The 19554-nt window shown below is 43.5% G+C and overlaps 1 protein-coding gene across 1 annotated transcript in view; it reads left to right on the forward strand.

Annotated features, from left to right (window-relative positions):
* Positions 1–1002: 1002 nt before the first annotated feature.
* The window catches only part of GORASP2 (golgi reassembly stacking protein 2), a 38529-nt gene continuing 19977 nt past the window's right edge, over positions 1003–19554 (forward strand). Inside the window, exon 1 of the mRNA XM_048869367.2 lies at positions 1003–1169. Coding sequence (XP_048725324.1) covers positions 1107–1169 — 63 coding nt within the window. The 5' untranslated portion in view covers positions 1003–1106. The remainder of the gene's footprint in view (positions 1170–19554) is intronic.

Here is a 19554-nt window from a genome sequence, read left to right on the forward strand (position 1 = left end):
CTACCTTTCTGCAGTTGCAAATAAACTTTTCTGCTTCTCCACCCCGTTGTGATTATTGGGTGTAGCAGACCGGGAAGCAAACCAACCCCTGCTGTTGTTTAGCCTCTCGGCACTGGCTGCCGGCAACAGTTTAAACTAGGCTAGGATTTTACCAACATTTATTGCAGATGTAATTGTTACCTGAAAAGGCAGAAACTACCAAATTGCGGGATTTTCAGATATTTGGGAGCTCAATCCTTTTCCAATTCTGGTTTGCCAACTCACTACTCCCTCTTTATTTAGCTTACTCTTCAAAACTCCTTTTTTACAATACAAGCAAGACCTGAGGCAGCATTTTTAAGAACACTTTTAATGTAAACATCAAGATGAGCACACCTATTTTGTCCTTCCCCATCTCCCCCTTATTGGATGCGAGTCTGATTGGTCATATCACATCTAAAATTAGTTTGTAAAATGTTCTGAGCAAGGTCCACACCGTCTCTTTTTTCCTGTAAGGGCCCTAGCACAATTATGGGTGCTGAAGAAAAATTATGTACACAACGTGGCTTTTCCTACGAGTGCCACTGCACTTCGCATTACACAAAGACTCAGAAATTCCTGGAACAATCATTCCATTGTCAAAGCCGATGAGGATGAGACCCACACAGAGCGGCGGGCAGCAAGAGGCCCTTTGGCGCCGAATGCCACGGGCGGCGCGTGCTCGGGGGGCGGGCGGAGACACTCCACCCCGAGGCGGGGCTAGGGGAGGCCGATGTTCAGAGCCCGCTGGGCACAGAACCATCCTCGGCAGCCCCTTCCTTCCGGCAGCGCTGCCCGGTGACAAGACTGTCCGGCGACGGCCACCGTAGGACGTCCTGGTGGGACGAGGGTGGTGAGGCTCCGGCTGTCCCACAAACCACCGCGCAGCCCGTCCCCACTCCAGCCTTGGCGCCCGCCAGCCCCAGCAGGTGGCGCTGTCCCGAGAGCGGATGGCTGGTGCCTGTGACTCCCAGCATCCCCCGCTCCTCCGCCTCCCCGGCAGGGGCGGGGCTGAGGGAGAGAGTGCCACGTCCCTAGTGCGGCGCTTTGTGAGGGGAGCAGCGCCGCCTCCTCCGCCGGCCCGAGCCATGGGTGCCTCGCAGAGCGTGGAGATCCCCGGCGGAGGCACCGAGGGCTACCACGTCCTGCGGGTAGGCGCCGGGCCGGGGGCAGCCCGCGGGGCCGGGCCTGCCTCCGCACGGGGCCTAACGGCAGCCGCGCCGCTCGGGCCGGCGGGCTCCGGGTAGGGCGCGCGGGCGGGCGTCTTGTCACGGGTGGGCCTGGCTTCGCTGGCCCCTTGAGCAGGGGTCCGGGAGGAGGGGGCCCCTCTGTCCCCGGTTCTCTCGGGCGGCCCCGGCGCCGGGCCTGGCTCAGTGACTTGCTGCCTCGGGTCTCCCCCGCCCGCCTCCGGGCCCAGGTGTGTGGAGCCGCTGGGACTGGCCAGTTTCCAGGGTCGGGTAGAGAGAAAGTTGCAGCGCGGTCACTACAAGAGTGACCTGCTTCCCAGACCTGCGCTGGGGTCTCCTGATGTCCGAGCCGCAGGTTGAGTTTAAAGCCCTGCCTGTGACTGCGAGGGCGATTCCGCTAAACCTGCTTCGTGTTTGTTTAAAAGTAGAGGTAACTCTGCGCCTCAGCTCAGGGTTTGTTATGGTTTGTCCGTGTCCAACTTCAGCAATATTAAGTGCATCTACCTTTTTTGATGTTATAAAAGCCATGTGCGGTGACACTCAACACCCAAAAAGAAAAGGAGGACTTGTGGCACCTTAGAGACTAACAAATTTATTTGAGCATGAGCTTTCGTGAGCTACAGCTCACTCCATCAGATGCATTCAGTGGAAAATACAGTGGGGAGATTTATATACATAGAGAACATGAAACAATGGGTTTTACCGTACACACTGTAAGCCTAATTCAAGCCTAAGTTAACTGTATCCAGTTTGCAAATTAATTCCAATTCAGCAGTCTCTCGTTGGAGTCTGTTTTTGAAGTTTTTTTGTTGAAGAATTGCAACTTTTAGGTCTGTAATTGCGTGACCAGAGAGATTGAAGTGTTCTCCGACTGGTTTTTGAATGTTATAATTCTTGACGTCTGATTCGTGTCCATTTATTCTTTTACATAGAGACTGTCCAGTTTGACCAATGTACATGGCAGAGGGGCATTGCTGGCACATGATGACATATATCATATTGGTAGATGTGCAGGTGAACGAGCCTCTGATAGTGTGGCTGATGTGATTAGGCTCTATGATGGTGTCCCCTGAATAGATATGTGGACACAGTTGGCAACGGGCTTTGTTGCAAGGATAGGTTCCTGGGTTAGTGGTTCTGTTGTGTGGTGTGTGGTTGCTGGTGAGTATTTGCTTCAGGTTGGGGGGCTGTCTGTAAGCAAGGACTGGCCTGTATGCCAAGATCTGTGAGAGCGATGGGTCGTCCTTCAGGATAGATTGTAGATCCTTGATGATGCGTTGGAGAGGTTTTAGTTGGGGCCTGAAGGTGATGGCTAGTGGCATTCTGGTATTTTCTTTGTTGGGCCTGTCCTGTAGTAAGTAGTAGTAAACCAGCTTGGCTTAATGGTGAAATCCTAGCGGATCTTAAACATAAAAAAGAAGCTTACAAGAAGTGGAAGGTTGGACATATGACCAGGGAAGAGTATAAAAATATTGCTCGGGCATGTAGGAATGATATCAGGAGGGCCAAATCGCACCTGGAGCTGCAGCTAGCCAGAGATGTCAAGAGTAACAAGAAGGGTTTCTTCAGGTATGTTGGCAACAAGAAGAAAGCCAAGGAAAGTGTGGGCCCCTTACTGAATGAGGGAGGCAACCTAGTGACAGAGGATGTGGAAAAAGCTAATGTACTCAATGCTTTTTTTGCCTCTGTTTTCACTAACAAGGTCAGCTCCCAGACTGCTGCGCTGGGCATCACAAAATGGGGAAGAGATGGCCAGCCCTCTGTGGAGATAGAGGTGGTTAGGGACTATTTAGAAAAGCTGGACGTGCACAAGTCCATGGGGCCGGACGAGTTGCATCCGAGAGTGCTGAAGGAATTGGCGGCTGTGATTGCAGAGCCATTGGCCATTATCTTTGAAAACTCGTGGCGAACCGGGGAAGTCCCGGATGACTGGAAAAAGGCTAATGTAGTGCCAATCTTTAAAAAAGGGAAGAAGGAGGATCCTGGGAACTACAGGCCAGTCAGCCTCACCTCAGTCCCTGGAAAAATCATGGAGCAGGTCCTCAAAGAATCAATCCTGAAGCACTTGCATGAAAGGAAAGTGATCAGGAACAGCCAGCATGGATTCACCAAGGGAAGGTCATGCCTGACTAATTTAATCGCCTTTTATGATGAGATTACTGGTTCTGTGGATGAAGGGAAAGCAGTGGATGTATTGTTTCTTGACTTTAGCAAAGCTTTTGACACGGTCTCCCACAGTATTCTTGTCAGCAAGTTAAGGAAGTATGGGCTGGATGAATGCACTATAAGGTGGGAGAAAGCTGGCTAGATTGTCGGGCTCAACGGGTAGTGATCAATGGCTCCATGTCTAGTTGGCAGCCGGTATCAAGTGGAGTGCCCCAAGGGTCGGTCCTGGGGCCGGTTTTGTTCAATATCTTCATAAATGATCTGGAGGATGGTGTGGATTGCACTCTCAGCAAATTTGCGGATGATACTAAACTGGGAGGAGTGGGAGATACGCTGGAGGGGGGGGATAGGATACAGAAGGACCTAGACAAATTGGAGGATTGGGCCAAAAGAAATCTGATGAGGTTCAATAAGGATAAGTGCAGAGTCCTGCACTTAGGACGGAAGAATCCCATGCACCGCTACAGACTATGGACCGAATGGCTAGGCAGCAGTTCTGCGGAAAAGGACCTAGGGGTGACAGTGGACGAGAAGCTGGATATGAGTCAGCAGTGTGCCCTTGTTGCCAAGAAGGCCAATGGCATTTTGGGATGTATAAGTAGGGGCATAGCGAGCAGATCGAGGGACGTGATCGTTCCCCTCTATTCGACATTGGTGAGGCCTCATCTGGAGTACTGTGTCCAGTTTTGGGCCCCACACTACAAGAAGGATGTGGATAAATTGGAGAGAGTCCAGCGAAGGGCAACAAAAATGATTAGGGGTCTAGAACACATGACTTATGAGGAGAGGCTGAGGGAGCTGGGATTGTTTAGCCTGCAGAAGAGAAGAATGAGGGGGGATTTGATAGCTGTTTTCAACTACCTGAAAGGGGGTTCCAAAGAGGATGGCTCTAGACTGTTCTCAATGGTAGCAGATGACAGAACGAGGAGTAATGGTCTCAAGTTGCAGTGGGGGAGGTTTAGATTGGATATTAGGAAAAACTTTTTCACTAAGAGGGTGGTGAAACACTGGAATGCGTTACCTAGGGAGGTGGTAGAATCTCCTTCCTTAGAGGTTTTTAAGGTCAGGCTTGACAAAGCCCTGGCTGGGATGATTTAACTGGGAATTGGTCCTGCTTTGAGCAGGGGGTTGGACTAGATGACCTTCTGGGGTCCCTTCCAACCCTGATATTCTATGATTCTATGATAAGTGACTTCTGGGTACTCTTCTGGTTCTCTCAATCTGTTTCTTCACTTCAGCAGGTGGGTATTGTAGTTGTAAGAATGCTTAATAGAGATCTTGTAGGTATTTGTCTCTGTCTGAGGGGTTGGAGCAAATGTGGTTGTATCGTAGAGCTTGGCTGTAGACAATGAATGGATCATGTGGTGTGGTCAGGGTGAAAGCTGGAGGCATGTAGGTAGGAATAGCGGTCAGTAGGTTTCTGGTATAGGGTGGTGATTATGTGACCATCGCTTATTAGCACCATAGTGTCCAGGAAGTGGATCTCTTATGTGGACTGGTCCAGGCTGAGGTTGATGGTGGGATGGAAAATGTTGAAATCATGGTGGAATTCCTCAAGGGCTTCTTTTCCACGGGTCCAGATGATGAAGATGTCATCAATGTAGCGCAAGTAGAGTAGGAACGTTAGGGGACGAGAGCTGAGGAAGCGTTGTTCTAAGTCAGCCATAAAAATGTTGGCATACTGTGGGGCTATGCGGGTACCCATAGCAGTGCCGCCACCCCCAGTTTTTCATGCTTTGAGTCTGACTCCAGGAATGGTCAGTGTCCTTTCTATTACTGCAACAAAAATGGAAGAATAAAACGGTAGTTGTACAAGAAAACGATGTAACTTCATAAATTCTGGTGTCTTGATACTGTATCTACGTTACTTCTGTAGAAGCTATTGGCAGGATAACTAACCACTTACCCCTTGTTTGTACTTCATTGTGTAAGCAATGTATGTTGTTATGCTCCCTTTGGGGTTGTGTTCAGAGACATAGACTATGTCTACAACAGGAAAAAAGATGTTTTTACTGTGTTAAAATCTTAAACTGTCCTCCTAACACATTAGCTGGTCGCAGTGAACCCTAGGTTCCCCCAGGCTTTAATTCAACTAGTTAAACTTTATTTTAGAACAGGCTAATTTGTCTTGGCTAGAGTTTTAGAATGTGTTCATTAGATCAAGATTGCTGTCTAACATCTTGCCTCTAAGACCTATTTGCATTAGGGAACCTTTCTAAATATTTTTTACTATTGATAATCCTTAGTGTGGATGTGCTACTGGCATTTTTAATGCTGTCACAAATCCCTATTCAGGCCAGGTCTAATGAACACAATGTTTAAACACCAGCAGGTTGACTGTCCAAGTGCTCCCAATGTTGTAAACACCAGTGGAGCTGAAGCAGAATTAGCAATGGTGGAAAACTTTTTTCTAAAAGGCACTGTTTTCATAAGGGAAGAAAACTGTCTATTTTAAACACTCACCCCCAGAACATTGTATCATTTTTCATCAAGTTCTGTATTTTAGTCATCACATTTTAGTCCATGGAGGCATATTCTGATATTTATGCGGCTTGGAATCTTGGGTTATTACTAATTGTTGTTCCTTCAATTCTAGCCTTTTTATAATGTTCTTTTCTTCACAATTTAAGGCTATTCCTTTCCTTAAGAGAGAACAACAGTCTTTATTTTCTCTGTAAAGTAATAAGTAAACTAAACAGACAACATGAGGACATATTATAGTTTGGACAACACACAGTAATTAGGTGCCAGATTTACATAGCAAAAATAAGAGAAGAGGGGAGTGCAAAGAAACACGATCCACTTATGTATGCCTTCAAGGTACCACTGTAAATTGAGGACAGGAATTAATCTCAGAAGATGGGAGGACAAAGAGAGAACGTTTATAACATAATGCACAACTGCCTGGTCCAAAACATGCCAAATATTAAAACAGAATGTTTCCACTTTGCCTGTTCCCTTTTAGGCTAGCTTTATGCTCCAGTGGGGTTCGTTAGTTGCTGTGACATCAACAACATATTGCATGCTGAATTGTCAAGTAGAGAAGTGCAAACTAGTCATGACAAGGCTGGATATGGTATGACCACAGGAGGGTCAGGGGGTCGGGAGGCTGAATATGCTTATTTCTTCTCATAGCCTGGTTTGCGTGGGGACAGATGTTCAGTACTTATCCTTAAAGTTGATATTTTCATTAGGTCTATTTCTAGACACTTGTAAGGATGGTAATGTTAAAAAGCTTAAGGAGGATGGGTGGCCTTACTCTGACTTGACTTGTCCTTTCTTGCCATAGTATTGTGCTTGTCTTAATGCTCAAATAATTACCCAGAGTTCTAAAGATGAATACACTGTGCTTCTGATAAAGAAGCAAATCTGTGACTTTATTCCATAATTCAGATCACTCTGTTTTGATCAGCTGTTGTGGTTTAGATTATGCTTGTATGAGTTTATCCAGTACTTAATTGGAAATTGACTATATGATTTTTAAAATGTAATTGATTTGCTAGTAATATGTTTTATATGGGCTCTGGCAGGTTAAGGAAAGTGCTGAGAGGAAAGTGGTGAGAAAGCGGTACAGGAGTTACAGATTGTATAACAAAGTAACTTCCAGGCAGGGAGAGAAACTCTTGATAACTACAGCTACATTTGCAGGTTCTTAGTATCCCTTCATATTTCTCTCCTCTCTTTTTCCAAAAACCTTTGTTGCATATATTCATCACTGTGGTCAAATACAGTCTTCCACTGGACCATTGACACTATAGAGGGTTTACCAGAAACATGGGGCAGTTCTGAAGATGGCTTTTGAATCATGTACCTGGTACATTGGGCAGCACTGTAGCTTTTTGCTAGAGGATTTGTGCTATGAACATTGATACAATAAGTAGCTACTATGCACAGGGTGTGAAAAGTTTATCAGGCAAAGGCTAGCCAGTGATAGATAAGAAAGAAAACTTGGCCTTTCAATACTAGATTTTTGGGAAAGCTTACTTTAGAACCCTACCATTGGCGGTAGCAACAGTGGCATCACTTCTGTACACGTGGTATGCTTGCTTTTGGTACCATGTCTTATTAGAATTCCACTCTCTCCATATATGGGAAAAATTCAGAGATGCTGAAGGTTAATTACTCTATGAGAGACTCATAGAATTCCTGACTGATATAAAGGGGACTTCCTTGTTGTCATAAATATAAAGGGAAGGGTAAACACCTTTAAATCCCTCCTGGCCAGAGGAAAAACCCTTTCACCTGTAAAGGGTTAAGAAGCTAGGATAACCTCGCTGGCACCTGATCAAAATGACCAATGGGGAGACAAGATACTTTCAAAGCTGGAGGAGGGGAGAAACAAAGGTTCTCTCTGTCTGTGTGTTGTTTTTGCCGGGACCAGAGCAGGAATGCAGGTCAGAACTCCTGTAAAGGGCTAATAAGCAATCTAGTGAGATATGCGTTAGATTCTGTTTTGTTTAAATGGCTGATAAAATAAGTTGTGCTGAATGGAATATATATCCCTGTTTTTGTGTCTTAAGGTTTTGCCTAGAGGGATTCTCTATGTTTTGAATCTGATTACCCTGTAAGGTATTTACCATCCTGATTTTACAGAGGTGATTCTTTTACTTTTTCTTCAATTAAAATTCTTCTTCTTTTAAGAACCTGATTGCTTTTTTCATTGTTCTTAAGATCCAAGGGTTTGGGTCTGTGTTCACCTATGCAAATTGGTGAGAATTTTTATCAAGCCTTCCCCAGGAAAGGGGGTGTAGGTTTTGGGGGGAAAGACGTTTCCAAGCGGGCTCTTTCCCTATTATATATTTGTTAGATGCTTGGTGGTGGCAGCAATAAAGTCCAGGGGCAAAAGGTAAAATAGTTTGTACGTTGGGGAAGTTTTAACCTAAGCTGGTAAAAATAAGCTTAGGGGTTTTTTCATGCAGGTCCCCACATCTGTACCCTAGAGTTCAGAGTGGGGAAGGAACCTTGACACTTGTATTCTGTGTACTTGTGGAGTAAATACCCTTAAAGTAAATGAGAATGGATTGGAATATCATCCATTGATATCTTTCACTATATATATGGCCTGTAGCCATACCACATTTAGATATGATCTCATGTAACTTTCCCATATTGTTAACTGACTAGGTCTAACCCTGCTTAGTTTAGAAGCATCCAAGGTAAACTTGTCCTACAGGCTGGTGATTTTTGTACTGAGCCAGTGCTCTAGTATGAAGGAGATGTTCCTAGAAGTATATATTGAATACTGTGCTGAGCAAGGGTCATCTTTCAGAAGAACTGTAAATCTCCTTTTCTCATGAAAATCCCATGGGAAAACCCTGGAGTACTGGCCAAATCTCAATATGGGTAATTGTGTTCTGTGTACCTACAATTTTCCATGCAGGGTTCAAATGGGTATGTGCTTCATTTCTCCTACTGAAACAATTTTGTATTTAAGTACAGAAAGGCTGCTGTGTTTCATGCCAGAGGTGGTTGGAATTTGAGAGGAGGAAACTGGTATGCTCAGTATGGAATAATTAAAAAAAAAAAACCCACGATTTAGGTTCAGCGTAAGTGAAGGGCACAGTATAACTATTCGGCACAATTTACTATTGTACATCTCTAAAACGGCAAGATCAGAATTAGTTCATAGGTTAATTTGCCCTCTGATTAAAGAACACTAACAAATTGACTGTCTTCCATGTGGTATAATCCGCTTTGTTGTTGAAATTGCACTCTTGTTTAAGGTTTCAGAGTAGCAGTCGTGTTAGTCTGTATTCGCAAAAAGAAAAAGAGTACCTGTGGCACCTTAGAGATGCGTCCGATGAAGTGAGCTATAGCTCACGAAAGCTTATGCTAAAATAAATTTGTTAGTCTCTAAGGTGCCACAGGTACTCCTTTTTCTTTTTACTCTTGTTTAAATGTGATATGTTTTGTTTCTAGTCAGGTAGACACCTCTTCATTTTAATTCAATTTTGGTATAGTATCTTCAGACAGCACAACTGAAATACATTGTGTTTATTAACATTTGTATGTAATGTTATCTGTAGAGGCATGTCAGAAATTCAGGATAATGAGGTTTTCATCACTGTAAATTCAGTTTATAGGCTCAGGTAGACATGATTTTTGTATTTCTCACTATTTTTGTTCTCTGTTGCTAACTTATTCTGAAAACACCATAATACACTTTCTTTGCTACTGTGGTCAAACTTGTATATTAAAAAAAAAAATCTCTTTAAATAGCACATGACCTCACGATTGAATGACACCTATTTTTATGTAGTTGGGAGTTTGCGTTAATGCTGTGTAGGAAAAATCAAATGGAAGCTTTTCACAACAGTAAAGGAGTGCTTTAGTTACCCACGTATAATATACAGTGACAAGAAATATTGAAGAGCTTTTTTTGTTTAAAATATTTTCCCTAAAATGAATGTTTTAAGGCCCATATCCTGCAATGAGCTTTGTGCAGGCATAACCCTATTGACTTCATTGGATCTGTCTGCATGGATCAGCTTTCAGAGACCTAAAATGTTAAGTGTTTCTTGTTAACTTACACTGAAGCGTATCTTCCCTGAGCTTAATATTTTTTAATAAAAGTGTAGGGCAAAGTATGAAAAGCTGAACTGTAGGTGCCTTCTGTTATGGATTCAGTTCAGATAGGGCCATGGGGGGGGGGGGGAATACTGCCTCGTGAAACTATATCTGTTTGGCTACTGGACTATAGATTGCTTTGTCTCAATTAGATGTTGACAAATTGGAGCAAATTCAGAAAAGATAAACAAAAAACGATTGATAGTGTTGGTGAGAATGAATTTATGAAGGAGGTTCAAAAGAAAGTAAATGTAGTTTAGGTGAATAACTAAAGAGGAAGAAAAGTTAGAAGGATGTTTTAAAAAAAACAAATAAACCAATGGATTGTTTAGAATGGCCCTAAGGGTTGACTGGAAGTTATGGGAGGAAATTAAGCAAAGATAATATTAAGATTAGTATCTGGGAAAACGGCCTTGTGCTGAGACCTATAGACTATGAAATAATCTCCCAAGAAAACTGGTAGAAGCACCACTATTCAGGCCATTTCAGACTAGACTGGAAAAGTATTAGGAGTATGCATCCTTGGAAAAGGGATGGCTGGATGATCTAAAATGCCTTTCGCATTTCATTGTGGTGGTTCCTGTTGATTTTGCTATATTTAATGTAGTATTTTCATTATAAGCCTTATTATTTGTACACCTAGAAAAAGAAATATAGGCATTTGAATATACTGAATACTCAAGCACAAGAGTGGTGGAGGGAAATGATCTGTTTATATGCGTGCTAAGTGGGAAACTTTGCGGTGGGTTGTCTTTCTAGGGCTATCCAGGAATATAAATTGAAAACTAAAAATTATATTGTAACTTTTTTCTTTTTGTGGTGAGGAGGGGAGAATCCTCAAATACAATAAATTTGTGGTTATATAATTTAAAGTAGTTAACTTTGGGTTACATTTCCTTGTTACCATTAAACTAAGTAATCTTTTCCCAAGTATGCTTTATGAACCAAGCTTTTGTTGGAAAATTTCTCTTCTCTGGTATGCCCTCTAGGAATGGAAACTTCCTCACATTTGCCATTTGCTTTGTATTTGCTGATTGTATAACATGCCCTTAGATTTGTTAATTTATTAACCCCATTCAGGCTGACAACATTCAATCTTATTTACCTCTATAACCTCTCCCCAGTAACGTTTGTCTTGTTGTTGGAATGCCTACTGTGTTTTTTCACTAGAAACAGTGTCAGGCTTCTTATTTCTTGTGTGCACTTCAAAGAATCATAGAATATCAGGATTGGAAGGGACCTCAGGAGGTCATCTAGTCCAACTCCCTGCTCAAAGCAGGACCAGTCCCCAATTTTTGACCCAAATGGCCCCCTCAAGGATTGAACCCACAACCCTGGGTTTAGCAGGCCAATGCTCAAACCACACTTAGCTAATTAAGGCAACAGTCTTTTCTGTTTTGACCAATTATGTATTCGTTTCTGCACTTTCAAGACGAAATGGAGAGTAAAAGTCTGAAAATAATATATTCTCTCCATTTTATTCCAGTTGCTCTGTATCCTTGCATGAGTAATCAATTTGGACATGCGGTTGTATTGATTCAGCCAATTTCTTTGTCGCAAATAAAGATATTTAAGTTGACCTCTCGTGATTTACAGGTTACTGTATTAGAGTAAAAAGAAAAGGAGTGTGGCTCCTTAGAGACTACTAACAAAAGGCTGTAGCTCACGAAAGCTTATGCTCAAATACATTTGTTAGTCTCTAAGGTGCCACAAGTACTCCTTTTCTTTTTGCGAATACAGACTAACGCGGCTGCTACTCTGAAACCTATATTAGAGTACTTTTTTCCCTGCTTTGGTGCAAAGGGAATCAGAGTATAAATACTCCCAAGGGTTTCTTTTTTACTTCAACACTTTTTAGTTATCTTATAGCAAGGCAGTAAATAGTCATTTTTTTAAAGGCCAGTCTATATGAACTGTACATTGAGTGAAATTCAGTGCTGAGTATGTGGATTTATTTCTTAAAACCTCTAGATCAATTCACTTATGAAGCTTTTGCTCTTGAAAAGTAGGTGTTTCATAAAGGAATTCAATACAACTGTGTACCATATAATGCAGTAAAAAAGCTGGCAGAGATAAAAATGACTCCATCAGCTCTGAAAACTTACTTTTAATTCAAGCAATTCATAATAGTTTTATTACAGCCTACATACCTACACAATTTTTTGCTTTACTTTCACTGTCTTGCAGGTGATAAACTGGATACTACTTTAGCAGGGTTTCCTGTAAAAGTCAATTCAAACTTTCTGCTGCTGAAAGTGACTTAGTCCATGGATTTGGACTAAAATGTTCAAACTTGGGTACATGAAGTAAGGCTCCTAATCCAAAGTTAGGAACCTATATAAATTGCCTGACTTTCAAAGGTGCTGAGTGCCTACAGCATCCATTGATGTCAGTGATAGCTGTAGGGACTTAGCACCTTTGAAAATCAGACTGTTTTAGGTGTAGCTATATGGATTTAGAAGCCTAACATTAAAAATCCAGAACTGAAAATCTTGACCATTCTGTCATACAATACCCTTATTATTCATCACCATCACAGAGAGGGTTTTGCGTAGTATGGAAAAATGAGCTCAGCAACTTGAGTAAACTTCTCTGAGGCCTTATCCTCACTGCTGAAAATAGGTGTGCTTTTTATGTTGGGGTAGCTAACATGTATGAGCTATCTCAAGGTAAAAACAAAATGAAAACAAAGCACTTTAGTTTTACCGTGAGGTCAATTTGGTGAATTTAACCCCAGATATGGGTATAATTCCGACTCCACTTAGTTTAATGTGTGGAAAAACTGAAGTTCCTTGGCTTCAGTATGGTTTTTACCTTGGGATAGCTCATGCATATTGGTTACCCCAAGGTAAAGAACACACATTTTCTAGCTAGGGAAGACAAGACCTAAGCCTACAATGAAATGAGTAGTGATGATTGTCTGGAGTGAGGAAGTGGGCATATTGGCATTCTGAGGTGGGCCTAGAGAACAATATGTTTTAAGTGCAATTCTGCACAGGAGAGGTGGGGAAAGCAGAGGCAATCTGAGACCAGCCATAGACACAGAAATGCTTCCAGTGGTTCCCAAGTACATATCTCTCTCAGCCAGTTGTTCAATGCCTCCTGACATGTTGGCTGTGTTTGTTTTTTGCCAACCGGCTGGCCTGTTTGCTTGTTTATTTCACTATTGAATCATGACTGACAAGGCTCCATGCTCAGCACTCTACTGGTTGGTTGAGTGGTTCCATCTCAACAACAAACCACATTTCTGTGGGCCTGAGGCAGCTGTTACTAAAGGAATAGACTGCCAGTTTCTTGTAGTGTGACAATGTTCCTAATGCACTTTAAAAAGGTAAAGTGTTTCTGATCCCTTATTAAATAAACCTGTTGGCCAAATAAGTATTTCTATTAATAATCTTTATAATAAACAAAATTCTCTCTCGCACTACACACATGAACACTATGTAGACCTATTAAATACATTATACAGGCATACTGTAAGTTCATAAGTTAAAATGTGTGCTTTAGACAAGCCACCAGCTACTAAATTGCTATATTGTGCAATTCAAATAATAAATGGTGAAACTTGATTGCAACTGAAAACAAATTATTAGCTGGCTTTTGATTAAGCTTTTTGAGATGCTGCTTTGATGTTTAGTGATTTTTCTAGTCAAGGTAGTGTGAAGAATAACCACTTTTTGGCAGAGCGTTATGAGATCTAACACTCTACCCAATGGCATTTTGTTTTGTACACAAGAACTTTTGATGGTCACATCTGATCAATTCAAAAATTTAAGGGAGTGTTCTAGGGCTCAGTGGCCAGAACCCTATTGATTTTGGTGGAAATCAGGAAAACTGAAAGGGGATGATGACACAGCCTCTGGCATCTGGTTAGTAATGGCAGCAGTACTGGCAAATACCTCTGTAATTGTCTGTAGATCAAAGAACTGGCCGCTGACAGCCATTACCACATTCCAGCATAATTACACCCACCACCATAACCCCCAGTAGCATCTCTGCTGATCCTCCCAATAGTTTTAAAAATGTTGACACCCTGAAAGAGAGGACAAAATATGAGACTGGAGGAAGTGGAGAATGGGATTGCATCCAAAGACCCTGGCATGTGGCGAGAATGGGGGACTTTGGTTCTGGGGGCACACACAGCCCTTGGCTTGGGGGGGGAGGGGCACTCAGAATCCCTGGTTATTGGGAGAATGGGAGACAACCCTGGTGTGGAGGAGGCGGGAATGGTAGCCATGGGGGAATGAGGGGCTACACAACTCCTGGCGGGGAGATTGGGGTTCCCTGGTATGGAGGGCAGTGAAGGGTATGCAGAGCTATTGGCATGGGGGAAGGAGAAATGGGAGAACCAGAACTACTGGTGGGGGGGGCGGAGAATGGAAGACCCATCACCATGGTATGAGGGAACATGGAAATGGGGGTGCACACAGAACCCCTAACAAGGTAGGAGAATGGGTACCCTGGTATGTGGGGAATAGAAGGGTCATTGAGTCCCTGACATACTATGGGGGTTGCGTGAGGGAGGCAGTGGAATTTTGCAGAGAGTCCCTGAATTAGAGGTTATATTATACACTATTAAAACTAGGGCTGTTGCGTGATTAAAACAATTAATTATGATCGTGTGATTAGACAAATTAATTGCAATTATGTGATTAAACAATAATAGAATAGCATTTATTTAAATATTTGTATGTTCTGTACATTTTCAAATGTATTTATTTCAATTAGAACACAGAATACAAAGTGCACAGTGCTCACTTTATATTTTTATTACAAATATTTGCACTGTAAAAAAGAAACAAAAGAAATAGTATTTTTCAATTCACCTAATATAAGTACTGTAGTGCAGTCTCTTTATCATGAAAATTGAATTTACAAATGTAGAGTTATATACAAAAAATAACTGCACTCAAAAATAAAACAGTGAGCCTACAAGTTCACTCAATCCTACTTCTTGTTCAGCCAATCAAGTTTTTTAACATTTGCAGGAGATAATGCTGCCCGCTTCTTGTTTACAATGTCACCTGAAAGTGAGAACAGACATTTGCAGCCAGTGTTGCAAGATATTTATGTGCCAGATGCGCTAAAGATTCATACGTCCCTTCATGCTTCGCCCACCATTCTAGAGGACATGCTTCCATGCTGATGACGGGTTCTGCTTGATAATGATCCAAAGCAGTGCAGACTGACCCACGTTCATTTTCATCATCTGAGTCAGATGCCACCAAGAAGGTTAATTTTCCTTTTGGGTGGTTCGGGTTCTGTAGTTTCCACATCAGACTGTTGCTCTTTTAAGATTTCTGAAAACATACTCTACATAGGGTGACCAGATGTCCCAATTTTATAGGGACAGTCCTGATATTTGGGGCTTTGTCTTATATAGGCTCCTATTACCTCCCACCCCCATCCTGATTTTTCACACGTGCTGTCTGGTCACCCTAGCTCTACACCTTGTCCCTCTCCGATTTTGGAAGGCACTTCAGATTCTTAAACCTTGGGTTGAGTGCTGTAGCTACTTTTAGAAATCTCACATTGGTACCTTCTTTGCGTTTTGTCAAATCTGTAGTGAAAGTGTTCTTAAAATGAACAACATGTGCTGGGTCGTCATCTGAGACTGCTGTAACATGAAATATGTGGCAGAATGCAGGTAAAACAAAGCAGGAGACATACAATTACCCCCCCCAAGGAGTTAAGTCACAAATGTAATTAACGCATTATTTTTTTACCGAGCACCATCAACATGGGAAGCATGTCCTCTGGAATGGTGGCCAAAGCATGAAGGGGCATACGAATGTTTAGCATACCTGGCACGTAAATACCTAGCAATGTGGTGGTGCCATGCGAACACCTGTTCTCATTTGCAGGTGACATTGTAAATAAGAAGTGGGCAGCATTATCTCCCGTAAATGTAAAAAAACTTGTTTGTGTTACTGATTGGCTAAACAAGATGTAGAACTGAGTGGACTTGTAGTTTTACATTTTGTTTTTGAGTGCATTAACAAAAAATCTACATTTGTAAGTTGCATATTCATGATAGAGATTGCACTACAGTACTTGTATGAGGTGAATTGAAAAACAAAGGAAATACCGTATATACTCGATCATAAGCTGGTTCATTTGTAAGCCGATCCCCCCCAAGATAGACAAGTAAAAATGGAAAATTTTTATGACCCATTCATAAGCCGACCCTATAATTCAGGGGTCAGCAAACTTTGGCTCCCGGGCCATCAGGATAAGCTGCTGGCGGGTCAAGATGGTTTGTTTACCTCGAGCATCTGCAGGCACAGAGGTGAACCTAAGTAAACAAAGTGTCCCGGCGCACCAGCTGCTTACCCTGAGGGGCCGGGACAGGAAGTGGTGAGGAAATTTTGGGGAGGGGGGAGAAGCTGGGGGTCAGGGGCGTAACCCCTGTGACCACCTGCCACATGACCCCACCCCTAGCCGGGACCCCCACACACTCCCCATCCTATCCCTTCACACCTTATCTGGGGAGGGCCAGGGGAGGATGTCTCTGGCCTGGCCGCGGCCTGCTCCGGCAGGCCAGACCGGGCCGCGCGGCCTGCTCCGGCAGGCCAGACCGGGCCGCGCGGCCTGCTCCGGCAGGCCAGACCGGGCCGCGCGGCCTGCTCCGGCAGGCCAGACCGGGCCGCGCGGCCTGCTCCGGCAGGCCAGACCGGGCCGCGCGGCCTGCTCCGGCAGGCCAGACCGGGCCGCGCGGCCTGCTCCGGCAGGCCAGACCGGGCCGCGCGGCCTGCTCCGGCAGGCCAGACCGGGCCGCGCGGCCTGCTCCGGCAGGCCAGACCGGGCCGCGCGGCCTGCTCCGGCAGGCCAGACCGGGCCGCGCGGCCTGCTCCGGCAGGCCAGACCGGGCCGCGCGGCCTGCTCCGGCAGGCCAGACCGGGCCGCGCGGCCTGCTCCGGCAGGCCAGACCGGGCCGCGCGGCCTGCTCCGGCAGGCCAGACCGGGCCGCGCGGCCTGCTCCGGCAGGCCAGACCGGGCCGCGCGGCCTGCTCCGGCAGGCCAGACCGGGCCGCGCGGCCTGCTCCGGCAGGCCAGACCGGGCCGCGCGGCCTGCTCCGGCAGGCCAGACCGGGCCGCGCGGCCTGCTCCGGCAGGCCAGACCGGGCCGCGCGGCCTGCTCCGGCAGGCCAGACCGGGCCGCGCGGCCTGCTCCGGCAGGCCAGACCGGGCCGCGCGGCCTGCTCCGGCAGGCCAGACCGGGCCGCGCGGCCTGCTCCTTGCCCCCTCTCTATACCTGTTCATAAGCCGACCCCCTTCTCTGGTGCGTCCCTTTTTTACTAAAAAAATTCGGCTTATGAATGAGTATATACAATAAGTATCTTTTACAGTGCAAATATTTATAATAAATATAAAGCGAACACTATACACTTTGTATTCTGTGTTGTAAATTGAAGTAAAATATTTGAAAATGTAGAAAAACATCCAAAATATTTAATAATTTCAATTGGTATTCTGTTTAACAATGCGATTAACTGTGATTAATTTTTAAATCACGATTAATTTTTTTCATTAATCATGTGAGTTAACTGCGATTAATTGACAGTCCTAATTAAAACATGTTTGTTTGCAACCAAATATAGCCTTATACTAAATTTGATGCTAATTTTTCTTAGCCAGGAGGATACACCTCTATTAAGTAATTATATAGGTTAGCATACATTTATTCAGAGTCTTAATTTTTAAATTGTATTATGTTAGGAAATGGTGAATGATGCATTTCTTATTTACTAGATGATTTTTTACTCAATTGTGTCAAGCTGTATTGGAAAGGAAATTGGATTTCAATTAAAAATATACAAAAATAGCTTTTAAAAATTTTATTAAATAAAACTACCATAAATGTAATGGATACATGCGAAAAAAGTAAGCTTAACAAAACAATTTTTGCAGTTAAACTAAGGAAGTATTAAGTGTAGGTAGTGAATTGACAGATTTTCAAAGATTTAGGTAAGATGCAGATATGTGTCTAGTAGGATTTTCAAAAATGTCTCAGTTGAAAACACTTTGCATTAAGACATGGTTATAATAGTTAGTGACTCTGTGATAACCTCTGGGCACAATCTACTAAAGCCTAATCAACTGCCAAAGCTTGCCCCAGTGATTTCCATTTCGCCAATATCTGCTACATAGAGTTCTGTCTGTACTCTTAGGCCATAAAGAGTCCTGATTTTTTTTATCTTGATCCAGTGCTCAGGTTCCTAGTGTAGTGTTCATTTTTTATTTAGTTTGATGGTACTCAGACTCACCACCTTTGGGCCAATGCTATTCAATTGTCCAAGAGTTTGGATATTTGTAGTCAATATTTGGAGTCTATGTAACTGGACTTCAAGGTGGTTCAAGAAAGTGAGTAATGAATCAGGGCTGTGGGTCTATACAGCCCTGAATGTTTTGTATCCAAGGGAATGTGCGTGCAACCAGTCATCAAAGTTCTGTTGTATATGTTAGTGTGCAGGCACACTGAAAAGTAGGCAGTCTTCTCTGCTGAAGTTACAGGCAAGTAACTGGTCTAGTAGTTTCATTTTGCCCCTTTGGTTCTAAATTGCTGCTGTGAAACTGACCAGAGACACATTAATTTCGTGCTGCTGCTGTTTGACAAAGCTATGTGGCACTTATATTGCTACTCAAATTGCAGAATTTAAATTCTGAATGTTAACAGGTTCTTGATACACTATGTGTTTGTGTGTTGTTTATTTGTTTAGTAAAAGCTTGAGTAAAGTAGAAATGTTTTCAACATTTCCCGTGGAAAGCTACTCACTCACCAATTACAAAAAGATGTTTCACGTTCTAGTTTTGTGTATGCATAATCTGTAAAAATGCATGAACACATTAGGGTAAAGTGACAGTAAGTCTCAGATTTTTCCATAGTAGAACATTTTACTCTAGGTAGCCCATATTAGGAAAACCACATTCCTCTAGGCAAAGCAAATTTGCAATTATCAGACTGACATAGGACTAACCACCAGTATGGCACCAATTCTGTTAAGACTGCAGAAAATACACAGTAAGAAAACTCTCTTCTGTGAAAATGTTAAACTGTTTTAAACCTCTCAAAGATGAATGTAGAGTATAAACAATAAAGCCATTGGGTGAAATGAATCATGTTAGAAGGGAACAGTTGGAGGAATAATTTAGCATCTTCATTAAAGTTATTTGCAGTGGTGTTGTAGCCATGTTGGTCCTGGGATATGAGAGACAGAATAGGTGAGGTAATATCTTTTATTTGGCCAACATCTGTTGATGGAAGGTACAAGCTACACAGAGCTCTTCTTCGGGTCTGAAGTTATGGTAGTTTAGATTGGTACCGCATGAGTCCATGTAAATACAAAGATGCTTGTCACAGTTTCTGATTAAAGTTGTTCTATTTTGTATTAGGAGCAGATTTCAAGCTCCTGGGTGCAGTCAATAACAGTGGGTCTCAACCAGGGGTCGAGGCCGCAAGCAGGTTTCAGGGAGGCCGCCAAGCAGGGCCAGTGTTAAACTCACTGGAGCCCAGGGTAAAAAGCCAAAGCCCCAGTACCTGGGGCTGAAGCCTGAGCAATGTAGCTTTGCAGGGGCTCCAGGCAGTTGCCCTGCTTGCTACCCCCTAATTCAGAAA

The sequence above is a fragment of the Caretta caretta genome, chromosome 11, assembly GCF_965140235.1.
Source record: "Caretta caretta isolate rCarCar2 chromosome 11, rCarCar1.hap1, whole genome shotgun sequence".
In the NCBI taxonomy this organism is placed as follows: Eukaryota; Metazoa; Chordata; order Testudines; family Cheloniidae; genus Caretta; species Caretta caretta.